The following is a 12,934-nucleotide window of genomic DNA, read 5'->3' as shown; positions in this document are numbered from 1 at the left end:
GGAAGGGGGGAAGGAAGAGGGGAAGGAAGGGAGGGAGGAAGGAAAGGAAGGATAAAATGACTTCCATGACATTTAGTGCTCTACTAGACCCTGCACTGAGACTGAATAAAAAGATATGATACCTGCCAAGTAAATTTTCTGTTAATAATGATAAAAATTAGATCAATCTAAGTGACAAGAAGAAGAGATGAAGATAAAATGATCCCAGAAGAGGGCTTCCCTGGTGGCGCAGTGGTTGAGAATCTGCCTGCTAATGCAGGGGACACGGGTTCGAGCCCTGGTCTGGGAAGATCCCACATGCCGCGGAGCAGCTGGGCCCGTGAGCCACAATTGCTGAGCCTGCGCGTCTGGAGCCTGTGCCCCGCGACGGGAGGGGCCGCGATAGAGAAAGGCCCGCGCACCGCGATGAAGAGCGGTCCCCGCACCGCGATGAAGAGTGGCCCCCGCTTGCCGCAACTGGAGAAAGCCCTCGCACGAACCGAAGACCCAACACAGCCAAAAATAAATAAATAAATAAATAAATAAGAAAATCCTTTAAAAAAAAAAAAGGCCTCTTAAAATGATCCCAGAAGAAAATAAAAATACGTGACCTCCTAGCAGGAATTAAACAGACAAAAATCTGGTAGTTTTATAGTGGTAGCCACATAAATTGAAGTTATTAATTTAAGAGGACTGACTGAGCTTCAACTCAGGGAGGAATGTCATAGCATCTGGTTCAAGGTCATCAGGGCAGATAGAATGTCACACTCTGACACAAGCTGTCTAGCCCCAGCCCCAGCCTGTGACTAAGGCACACAAGCATGGCACTACAGGAACCAGACACCGGGGAGAGAACACTGACGTCAGGGATATCTCTGGGGATGCAACAGAACCTGGGTGAAGAGGAAGCCCCAAGGCAAGACCAGAGACCAGCAGGAGCACACAGCCTGCTCTGCCCTGTGTTCACCCAACGCTCACAGGCCCAAGTGACTGCACTACCTCGCCCCTTGTGGTTAAAGAGCCGCCTCTGACTCAGAAGGATACTCAGATGCCCCCAACCTCCTCCTCTTTGTTGTTCTAATTCTCCGTGAACCCTCACCATCAGAAGGTCTTGGAAAGGTCATTCGAGGACACGATATCCCCAAACCCCCATCAAGAGAGGGGAAAGACTCTCTTGAAAATGTGGGCTCTAGCACCTTCCACCGACCCTTGATTCACATCCAACAATGCTCACCATCGGGAAAGGCCCTGTGTCTATCACAAGGCCCAAGAGTCCCACCTGAAACCAATTTCTTCCCTTTGCTCTCCCCTCAGCCCCAGGAGATAAGAAAAGCTGCCCACCATCTTCAACACTGCAACCTTTGAGGACTCAAAGATGGTCATTTGGGCTCTCCAGTCATCTCTCAAGACCACGTGTCCTTCACTGAACCCCAGGAGGTCAGCCAAACGGCACAGAGCCCACAGCTCCCCATCCCACCACGTGGCTCTCACCACGACCATAGCCACTTTTCAGCCCCATCCAGACTCAGCCTCCTAATTCTCCACCCTCAGCTCTGAGCAGCCACTACCACCTGGGGGTAAGCATGTGTTATAAACCCTATCTGTGATCCTCACAACCTCAGATGTTATTTTTAATCATCAGTATACCTGAATTTGATTGTATAAGCTTCCAGGTCCCTTTTAACAATAATAACAGCCTACATGTATTGATGATTTAGTATTTAAAGCCCTAGCCAGTAAGTCCCCTACATACGAACCTTCAAGTTGCAAACTTTCAAAGATGCGAACGTGCGTTCACATGTCCAATCATGTAAGTTAGTTCACGTGTCTGGCGTACATTGTCAGGTGCGTCCATCACATCCTCTAAAAGTGGTTGTGCCTTTATGTACTTTACTATACAGTACTGTGTAGAGCACAGTAGTACAGTATCTTTATTTCAAGCCCAGGATGTCCGGAAGCAAGCGTAAAAGCAGCGGTGACGTAGTTGGTACTGCTAAGAAGCACCAAGCAATAATGATGGAAACAAAAGTGGAGGAAGAAGAAGTAACTGAAGAACCGAAGAGATTCACGACACAGGAAAGGGCAAGGTGATTTTCTTTCTTTTTTTTTAAATTTTTTAAATAATTAATTTATTTTTATTTTTTTATTTTTATTTTTGGCTGCGTGGCGTCTTCGTTGCTGTGCGTGGGCTCTCTCCAGTTGCGGCGAGCGGGGGCTACTCTTCGTTGTGGTGTGGGGACTTCTCATTGCGGTGGCTTCTCTTGCTGCAGAGCACGGGCTCTAGGAGAGCGGGCCTCAGTAGTTGTGGCACACGGGCTCAGTAGTTGTGGCTCGTGGGCTCTAGAGCGCAGGCTCGGCAGCCGTGGCACACGGGCTTAGTTGCTCCGCGGCCTGTAGGATTTTCCCGGACCAGGGCTCGAACCCATGTCCCCTGCATTGGCAGGCAGATTCTTAACCACTGGACCACCAGGGAAGTCCTAGGATTTTCTTTATTTGAGGAGGCACTGTTAGTTTTTGAGGCACAGGACCCGAACCTAGAATGGTACACAAAGGTTGCAGCAGCCGTTCAGAATGCAATCCAGTGCTACGCTGTCAGTGCCATCCATGACAAGAAAAAAAGAGCTACTACCCAGACATCACTGGATCGTTTTTTCAAGAGGGTAGATAGAATTGAATCCAGCAAGGAACTAGAACCTGTGCCATCAACATCAGGCATGAGTGAAACTGCAGCTTGCCCTCCGTCTCCCATTGCTGACGATCCTTCAGCTCTACCATCTCCCACCTCCTCTCCCTCCTCCAGTCAGTAACTCTTCTTGCCTGTTCACTCGATGCCAGCCCCTGTATGCCAGCTGTTGTACTGTACTACTGTATTTTTCAAGGGACTATGCTGTAAAATTTTAAATGTTTTATTTTTTGTGTTTGTTTTTTATGTATTATTTGTGTGAAAAGTATTATAAACTTATTACAGCATTAGTTGGGTACGTAGGCTCACTTTGTTGAACTTATGAACAAATTGGACTTATGAACGCAGTCTCGGAACGGAACTCGTTCATATGTAGGGGACTTACTGTATAAGCCCCTTACAGGTATTAATTCCCTCAGGCTTTACTACAGCTCTACGAAGGGGTGCTGTTATGATTTTTAGAGGTGTAGAGATGGTTCAATAACCTGCCAAGGCCATGCAGAGGCAGGATGCAAATCCAGAGAGGCTGATTTCAGAGTCCGTGTTCTCAGTGGCCTCACTCTGGAGTCTAGAACAGGCACAACATTCCAACTGCTTCCAGGCATGCCAACCCCACTCCTCTCAACTCAGCAACTTTACACGGGGCATCTTCCCTTCCCTCGGCTCAGCGCTGGTCACTGGGAAAAGGCGATGAGGACGAGCACGGCTCCCAGCAGCTGCAGTGCTGGCTAATGCCTGTGGTGAGGTTCTTCCTAACCCAAGGACTCAGCGGCCTGCTGGTGGCCTGCCATGACCCAAAGCTGTAACTCAGCTAACTCAGTAGCTCACACCTGTGACCAAGCATCTCCAGCTCCTAGGTATTCAGGTAATGTATCGGGCTGCCCCTGTTCCCCCTTAATTCTACTGTATCTTTTAATAATATCTACATGTCAATCTTATCTACTCAACATGCTGGGACCATCCTTCCAAACATGGGGCCATCTACTACCTTAACAAGGACCACCAAAGTCAAAGGAAGCATAGCCAGTGCCCATCTCAGGCAAATTCCTTTACCTCCTCTGCCTCAGTTTCCCCATATGTGAAGTGAGGGTACCGATGGAACCCTCTCAGAGTTGTGTGAGGAGAAATGAGTTAACACCTGTAAAGCACTTATGACAGGCATGGCTTATAATAAAAGCTCAATAAGTATTATTTTCTTGTAACAGTCTTGGTGGTGGTGGTGATGGTGAAGAGACGAATTAACTCATGGAATTTTCACAATGTTTCCATCAGATGGAATTTTTTTTTTTTTTTGGCCTCATTTCACGCAGTGAGAAAACTCATGCTCAGAGAAATTGAAGTGAAGCCCCAGGCCCACTACGCTCCAGTGGCAGCAGACCCTGAGCCCATCCGGGGGGGCCATGACCGTGGGGTCTCCTCCCTGCCAGCGGTTAGGAGTGGTGGCCTCACCCCGACAGAACAAAGTCACTTGACGCCTCCAGCATCTGTGCTCTGCAGGGTGTCCCCATGGCTGGGGAGGCCCAAAGACTCAGCCTGCGGTCCCCCAGGCTCTCCTGGCCAACCACCCAACCCCGGGGGGGATCTGGGCCCTGCTTTAACTGTGACCTCACCAAGCACACAGCAGAGTTGCCAAAAGCAGGCAAGGCAAACAAGGGCCAGCTGATCATTTCACTCAAAGAAACAAGAGAAGCCGTAGCTTTCTCCACAGAAACTGTGCTTTCCAGCAGCCGGCAGGGTGGGCGTGGTCTCAACGATCCCGGGATCAAGAACCGGAGAGACAGTCCAGGACTCCTGACTTGTACTCAACACGCAGACCCTGCAGTATGGCCCCTGCGTGTCGCTTACACCCTGTGCGAGGTGCCCACGCACCCCGGGTGACTCCCTGACCACCAGGGCCTCATCCCTAACTGCAAAACGGGCGCCAACACAGTGCCCCCTCCTGGCGCCGTAAGCCGGCACGTACATACGAAGCGGACACGAAGGGCAGTGCCTGGGACAGGACAAACAGGAAGGAAGAAAGAAGACACCTTGTTCTGGGCGGAAGAGCCACAGAGAGTTAGAAGGAAGATGCGGCAGCATCCGTCCCAGTCACCCTGGCAACAGGCTGAGGGTTTGGGATGGGGAGGCACAGAATGAACACATACTGAGAACTGATCTCCGCTAAGAACTAACCCAGGTGCTTTCTATGTGAATTCGGATTCATTCTTCACCCATTCTTCCAAGTGCTATTTGCTGTGCACCTACTCTGTGCCCAGCATTGTGTGGGAGGCCGAACACATGGCAGCGAACGAGGCCGGCAGGGCCCCTGTCTGCGTGGAGCTTCTAGGCTTGCAGGGGAGACAGCTATCACACCATGAGTCGGTTATAACCACAATAAACGCTGCAAGGGGAGTGCAGAGCCTTGGAACATGACAGAGGGACCGCTTGCGGGCTGTGACCTTTCTGAAGGAGGTACATTTACTGGAGCTCTGAAACATCCGGGAAACTAACCAGGCGAAAGGTGGGGACAGGCTCGCCAGGCGGCACCGCAGCACGAGGTGGGCGGGGTGAGAGGTCGGTCGTGGAAGGCACTGGAAACTGGAAGAGAATGTGCCTTGTTCCTGGAGGCACTGTGAGGCCACAGAGGGCGACAGGGTAGCTGGGATGGGGCCAGGAATTTAGAACTGCATCCGTCTGTTCTGTGCAGCGGTTCTCCAAGGGCGGTCCTGGACCGGTAACCTCAGCATCACCGGGTAGAAATGCAGATTCTCTGGCCGCACCCCAGAGCTGCTGCATCCGAAACCCTGAGGGTGGGACCCGGCTACGGAGTAACACCTACTTAAAGGATTAGGGAGACTCTTTTGAAAGTGGGCACCAGCTTGCCTTATGCTAGAAGATTATTTCCATGCAAAATCGACCCAAAACTCTGGGCTAGACCTCATGTACATTTCACACTTCCTCTACTTCTGCCTCCAAACCCACGGTGACTCTCTCCAGCTTCCTTCCTCCTTCAGAAAAGGCTTCCCAGCACACCCCCCCCCACCCCGACTTCGGCTGCAGAGTTCTCTCAATGTGCATCCCCCCCCCCAACCAAAATGTCTTAGTTTCCTTTTCCTTTTGTCTCTGCTAATCATTTAATCAGACATGGCATTTGGGGCACAAACGAGAGCATGGCTATTACAGCAAGACTTTAAGAGAAAATCTGAAGATACTGAGAAACGCTATGAAAATGAGAGATAACCATGGGGGAAAAAAAACACATCTGGGCAGAGTTTAAAATGACCAGGCGTGCTGGCCTTGAGCAAATGTCACCGTGGGGAGCCATGGTGACAGTTTTCTAACACAGGAGGAATGCCCTTTGGAGAAAGGGATCCGTTTTCCACTCATCAGTGAGCACAGAAAAAGCAGGACCTTCTCAGGTTTCAGCTGAGAAAGCATCTGTCCTGTGTTTAAGCTGTAGGAGGGGAGGAGCTGCCAAGAGAGCGGGTGAGATCATCCTCACCAGAGATGCTCGCGATGAGATCACAGCGGCCGGGGTCCGTCAGGGACGACACATCGGCCGTATCTGGACCACATGGGTCTGAGGCCCGTCCAGCTCTGCGAGGGGTCTCCCCGTCACCGGGCACACCCGCCTCCCAAACAGGGCAGGTGCCGACTCACGACCACTGTGTTTTGCTTCAGATACTCAGGAATCCAAGGGACACCACGCACCTCTGCAAAACGTCTCAGATCGCCTGGCTGCCTGGAGGCCAGGACTCCAGGCGTTTGTTTCATGGAAAAGCCCATTTATTCCTCTCCCACAGCCAACGCCTATCTCCCCAGTAACAGCAGCGGGAGCTGCCATCACATCAGCAACAGCTCTGAGCGACGGAGCCCTTGCTCTGTGTCAGCACCGCACTCACATCCTCACCCAGGCCTCACCATTATCAGAAGGCCCATTTTACAAATGAAGAAACTGAGGCTTAAAGAAGGCTACTGATTTGCCCACTCCCCCATGGCTGGTCACAATCAGGCTGAGGTTTGAGCCCAGGGTTCTCTGATTTCAGAGCCCACGATCGTGATAAGGCCTGTACATTGCCAGGAACGAAGTGTGTGTGTCAGATGCCCAAAAAGGAATTGATCCAAATGCGCCCTCCTCCCCAGACCCTCCGGAGTTGGCAGGGGCTGGCCCCTTGATAATGCTCAGGAAAATGGAGAACGGGTGCCTTTTAAAAATCAGCCACTCTGTGTCCTCTCTCCCCACCCCCTCTGCTCCAGATCTACTGATACTTAAAAATCAAGTCTCTCCTAGAAGGCCCCCCCATGCCCCATCTACACCACCCTATGCCTGCCCCCCAGGACTCTACCACTGGCCTGAATGGGCGGACCGGTCCCTGGCAGTGTGGACATCCTTCACACGACATCACCCACTCCAAAACGTAACAGCACAGGGTTTCTACGGCACCTTTAGAGCCACGAACCAGCATGTGGTTTTAATATTCACCAGCACTCTCCTCAGAGGGGCCCTGAGGCTGCTGTGATCAGAGGGGCTATTGTGCAGATACGGCTGTCCCCGCTTCACAGAACCCTGATCAGATTTCTGCCCCATCTTCTCTACAGTGCAATTCTGGGCTTGTCTGCTTTCTCTCCTCTTGCCTCCTTCTGGAGTCTGGAAAAGGGCTGAAACAGTGTCGATCACAGACTTGGAAGCAGCATTTTCCTCCGTACTTTGCCGCTGTGCCAGCGCCTTGGCCTCACCCCTGGGCCTGCATCCTGAGGCTCTCCTGGGGCCTCACTGACTCAGCCGGTTCAGCTGAGACCCGCTGAGCCACTCTGGACCTGGGTCTTCAGAACTGAATACGCACCCCACTCACTTTAAAGAGCCACCGAAAACAAGCACATAAAGCAGCGCCCACGGGCGGGCAGATGGTCACTGGCTCAGGACTGAGGGTCACAGCTGCACCCACTGGCGGGACGGGCACCACATGAGAGAGCTCGGTCAGGCAGGCTTCCTGTGAGCAGTGCAGACCCAGCAGGAGGGAGAAAGGAAGGATTTTCCTGCTTTCCAGGTGGTTGCACACTGATGTCAGGCCTGGAGTCAGGTGAATGAAACTTACTCCTTCTTGATGGAGAATCTGGGTTCAAGCCACAGATGGATATTCACGGGTATGTTAATTCTCCTTCCAGCTTCCCCAAGCTCAGTGGAGCTTAAGAGATACAAAGAGACGGGGAGGGACCAGAGAACAGACAGTGCAGTGCCCTGCGGAGCAGGCAGCCTTCCAGAGCTTTTCTCTCCTGGCTGCTTTTTCCAAACCAAGACAGAGGAGGGGGCGGGGGGAAATGGGAGGCAGAGTTGGCTTCTGGAGGTCTGGCCTCATGAACTCCTGCCTGTGATGGTGACTGTCACACGCCAAACAGCCGCGCAAGCATCAGTGCTCCCCAGTGAATTCAGCCAAGGCACGCAGGCCCTTATCCATGAGTCAGCTCTTAGCTGCTTTTCCAGAAGATGTGTTTGTTCTGAACAACCAATTCTCCCGGGACCATCTTTAGTGGCCCTGTTGCCGCACCGCCTATGTTCCACCCACCGTAATCAGCAGCACACATCTGGGATGCAGGGGGATGGGACCCCACGGTAAGAAGGCTGCAGAAAGGTTCTCTGTGCAGGGCCAACTGGCACTCGCTAGCATCTAACCAGCAACCCAGGCCACCTTACACCAACCGTGGCTCAAGCAGCTCAACTCCTGACGTTGTTACCCACCCCTGGAACATGCAGAGAATAAATAGCGAGGAAAATTAACATCAGAGTCGGTTACCTTCACAGAGCCCGTAGCTTGGAAAGTCACAGCCAGTCTCGAAGGGGTCAGCACCGCCAACATCGCATTGAATCTTGCACTCTTGTCCTTAATGGGGGAGTGGTACTGCCCATCTGGAGCCACAGAACCGAACCTGCGGTGGGGGAGAGGCAGGTGGAAAAGAGAGATGGGGTTAACGTAAGAGAAGAACATGACGCCTAGAAATGAGGTCAGGTGGCTCCCACGAGCACACACAGGGAAGTCGCACAGGGTTCCCCATCCTGGATCCTCCCTCACAAGACAGCAGCGTGGGGAGCAGGACTAGTGCCTCCCCAGGAGATGCTGAGAAAGGCTCAACTCATGGAAAGTAAGAGCAGATTTCCCGCCACTACTATCCCGCAACTCAGCAGTGGACTCTGACGAAGACAGGCATGAGGACCGCCATCATCAAACCAACACCAGAGCCTGGGTGTAAAGACAGCACATCAGTCTACTTTTTTGCTGTTGAGATACAAATCATTTACCATAAACTTCACCTTTTTAAAGTGTACAGTTCGATGGTTTTTAGCATATTCACGAAGTTGTACAACCATGACCACTATCCAATTTCAAAACATTTCATCACCCCGAAAAGAAACCCCATACCATTAGCAGTCCTGTCCCATACTCCCTACCCTCCAGAGCCCGGCAACCATTAATCTACTTTCTAACTCTATGGATTTGTCTATTCTGGACATTTCACATAAGTCGTAGCATACGATGTGTGGCCTTTGTGTCTGGCTTCTTTCACTTGACACACTGTTTTCAAGGTTCACACATGTTGTAACGTGTCGGTATTTCATTTCTTTTTATGGCCAAATGATGTTCCATTGTATGGATATACCTTATGTTGTTTATCCATTCATCAGTTGATGGACATTTGTGCTGTTTCCACTTTTTTTGGCTATTATGAATAACAGTTATGAACATTTGTACACAAGTTTTTGTGTGGATATATATTTTCAATTCTCTTGTAGACAACGTCTTCGTAAAGACCTAGGAGTAGAATTGCTAGGTCCTATGAAGACGTTAAACTTTTGAAGAATTGCCAAATTCTTCTCCAAGTTGACAGCACCAGTTTACATGCCCACCAGCAATGGATGAGGGCTCCAGTTTCTCCACATCCTCACCAACACTCGTTATCATCTGTTTCTTTTATTACAGCCATGAAGTGAGTGCAAAGTGGTACTTCACTATGGTTTTCATTGGCATTTCCTTAACGACAGTGATGTTGAACATCTTTTCATGTGCTTATTAGCCATTTCAGTATCTTCTTTGGATAAGTGTCTATTCACATTTTCGCCCATTTTTAATTGGGTCATTTGTCTTTTTACTGTTGAGCTGTAATATGGTTCCTTTTACAGTCTGGATACTAGATTCTTATGATATATAAGATTTGCAAATATTTTCTCCCATTCTGTGGATTGTCTTTTCACTTTCTTCATAGCGTCCTTTGCTGCACAAGTTTTTTAATTTTGATGATGTCCAATTTATCTATTTTTTCTTTGGTTCCTTGTGCTTTTGGTGTCACACCTAAGAAATCATTGCCTAAACAAGGTCACAAAGATTTATACCTATGTCTTCTTTTTTTTTAATATTTATTTATTTATTTATTTGGCTGCCTGGGTCTTAGTTGTGGCGTGTGGGATCTTTAGTTGCAGCATGTGGACTCTTAGTTGAGGCATGAGGGACCTAGTTCCCTGACCAGGGACCAAACCTGGGCCCCCTGCATTGGGAGTGCGGAGTCTTAACCGAAGTCCCGGCACACCTATGTTTTCTTTTATGAGTTTTATACTTTTAACTCTTACATTTAGATCTGTGATCCATCCTGTGTTAATTTTTGTATATCATATGAGGTAAAGGTCATATGAAGGTCAACTTCATGCTTATGATATCCATTTGTTCCAGCACCATTTGTTGAGAAGACCATTTTTCCCCATTAAATTATCTTGTCACCCTTGTTGAATATCAATTGACTGTAAGTGCAAGAATTTATCTCTAGATTCTCTATCTATTCCATTGTCCATACATCTAGCCGTATGCCAATTCCACACTATCTTGATAACTGTAGATTTGTAGTAATTTTTCAGATCAGGGATGTGAGTCCTCCTACTTTGTTCTCCTTTATCAAAATTGTTTTGGGTAGTCTGAGTCTCTTGCATTTCCATATGAATTTTAGAACCAGTTTCTCAGTTTTTTCACACACACAAAAAAAGGCAGCTGGGATTTTGACAGGAATATCATTGAATCTGTACATCTGCTTATAGACCCCTTTTTGATCAAGTGATAAACCAACACCCCCAAAGTGTGTTGCCTCTGCTGTTCTGTAGTATTTGGGGGGCAGCTTAAATACCAATGGAATGGCTTTTAAATCAAATCTTGCTTACCAAAGAATATTCTATATATTCTCATATTTTCTACAGACTGTGTAGCTCCCTATCATTTTTCTTTCTGGTTGAATCTGACTTTCTAATCCCTAGTGCATTGGATGAATGCTAAGCCAGTGGGTCCAGGTTCTGGCCGAGGACTGTCCAGTCCATTAAGATCCTATTAGTATGGATGAAAAATGGAGAGCTCCACATCTGTGGCTTTCCTTCCCTCTTCCCCATCTCCGAGAGTGGAGTGATGTTGATAAGTCACCAGGAAAGGAACAGGCACCTCTGGGGAAGGCTGGTGGTCCTATGATTTGCTGGCATGGGCACTGGTCATTCCTGAGGAGGCCTGGGGCTTTCCTCACCCACCAGGACAACTACAAAGATGTTTTTGTTGTTTCCATTTCATTTCCTACCAATTCACAGAGGGAAAAATGTCAACCAGAATTTGGTCCATTTTAAGTTTGTTTCCACCATATCTTCCTTAAACTTTTGGCATCTGTGACATTTATTTACTGGCAAGAACTTGCAGGCAGTAAAAAGGAGTAAAGTTACCCCAGTGTTCATTGCAGCATTATTTACAATAGCCAGGACATGGAAGCAACCTAAATGCCCATCAACAGAGGAATGGATAAAGAAGATGTGGTACATATATGCAATGGAATATTACTCAGCCATAAAAAAAGAACGAAATAATGCCATTTGCAGCAACATGGATGGACCCAGAGACTGTCATACTGAATGAAGTAAGTCAGACAAAGACAAATATCATATGATATTGCTTATATGTGGAATCTTAAAAAATGGTACAAATGAACCTATCTATAAAACAGAAATAGAGTCACAGATGTAGAAAACAAACTTATGGTTACCAGGGGTGAAAGGGAGGAGAGGGATAAACTGGGAGACTGGGAGTGACATATACACACTACTATATATAAAATAGATAACTAATAAGAACCTACTGTATAGCGCAGGGAACTCTACTCAATACTCTGTACTGACCTATATGGGAACAGAATCTAAAAAAGAGTGGATATATGTATATGTATAACTGATTCACTTTGCTGTACACCTGAAACTAACACAACGTTGTAAATCAACTATATCCCAATAAAAATTAATTAAAAATAAAAAGTAAAAAGGAGTAAAGTGTTAAAGGAAAATCTATAGGAAAGCAAGCAGCAAGCCTGATGGCTTGCTTCTTCACAAATTTAAATATCACTGTAGTTCAGGATTTTTATTGGATACATGAAATGCTGCTGAGAAAAGTAAAGTTATTTGGTGTTTCTTAGCCTCTGCAAAGAGCATAGTGAACCCCTGGGGCTCCACCCCTGGAATGCACTTGTAGAAGCAACCTTCACCTCGTTCTTTTACCCATCTGACCTCACTGAGGGATGCTGGGAAATGACACTAAGCACCTCTGATATTATCCACCCAACCAGTACTGGTTAGAACAGCCTCTGACGCTAAAGGATGGTACCTTATCTCCTGTCATCCACAAAGGAGGCAATTACACTAATTATTTTATGATAGCCAAAAAAAAAATTTTTTTAAGGAAATAACCTAAATACCAACAATAAGGGATTGATACATAACTTATAGATCATTTAACAGTCTATTATGGCAATATTAAAAATGATAGGGGCTTCCCTGGTGGCGCAGTGGTTAAGAATCCACCTGCCAATGAAGGGGTCACGGGTTCTATTCCTGGTCCGGGAAGATCCCACATGCCGCAGAGCAACAAAGCCTGTGCACCACAACTACTGAGCCTGCACTCTAGAGCCCGCCAGCCACAACTACTGAGCCCGTGTGCCACAACTACTGAAGCCTGCCTAGAGCCCGTGCTCCGCAACAAGAGAAGCCACCGCAATGAGAAGCCTGCGCACTGCAATGAAGAGTAGCCCCCGCTCGCCCTAACTAGAGAAAGCCTGTGCACAGCAACGAAGACCCAACACAGCCAAAAATAAAATAAATAAATAAAAATAAAAATGATAATGCCTATGTGTATTTATTGTTGCACAGAAACATTGGACATATAATGTTAAACAGAAATTACAAGTTATAAAAAATAGAATTTCTAAGGGGATCTCATTCAGTGAAAATCAAAC

General features: G+C 48.0%; 1 protein-coding gene across 1 annotated transcript in view; it reads right to left on the bottom strand.

The window, feature by feature from the left end:
• ACOXL (acyl-CoA oxidase like) overlaps window positions 1-12,934 on the bottom strand; it is a 360,904-nt gene that overhangs the window by 291,067 nt on the left and 56,903 nt on the right. The window contains 1 exon segment of the mRNA XM_057558364.1: window positions 8,434-8,566. Coding sequence (XP_057414347.1) covers window positions 8,434-8,566 — 133 coding nt within the window.

This window comes from Balaenoptera acutorostrata, chromosome 12 (assembly GCF_949987535.1).
Source record: "Balaenoptera acutorostrata chromosome 12, mBalAcu1.1, whole genome shotgun sequence".
Taxonomy (NCBI): Eukaryota; Metazoa; Chordata; class Mammalia; order Artiodactyla; family Balaenopteridae; genus Balaenoptera; species Balaenoptera acutorostrata.
This window is presented reverse-complemented; position numbering and strand designations above follow the sequence as displayed.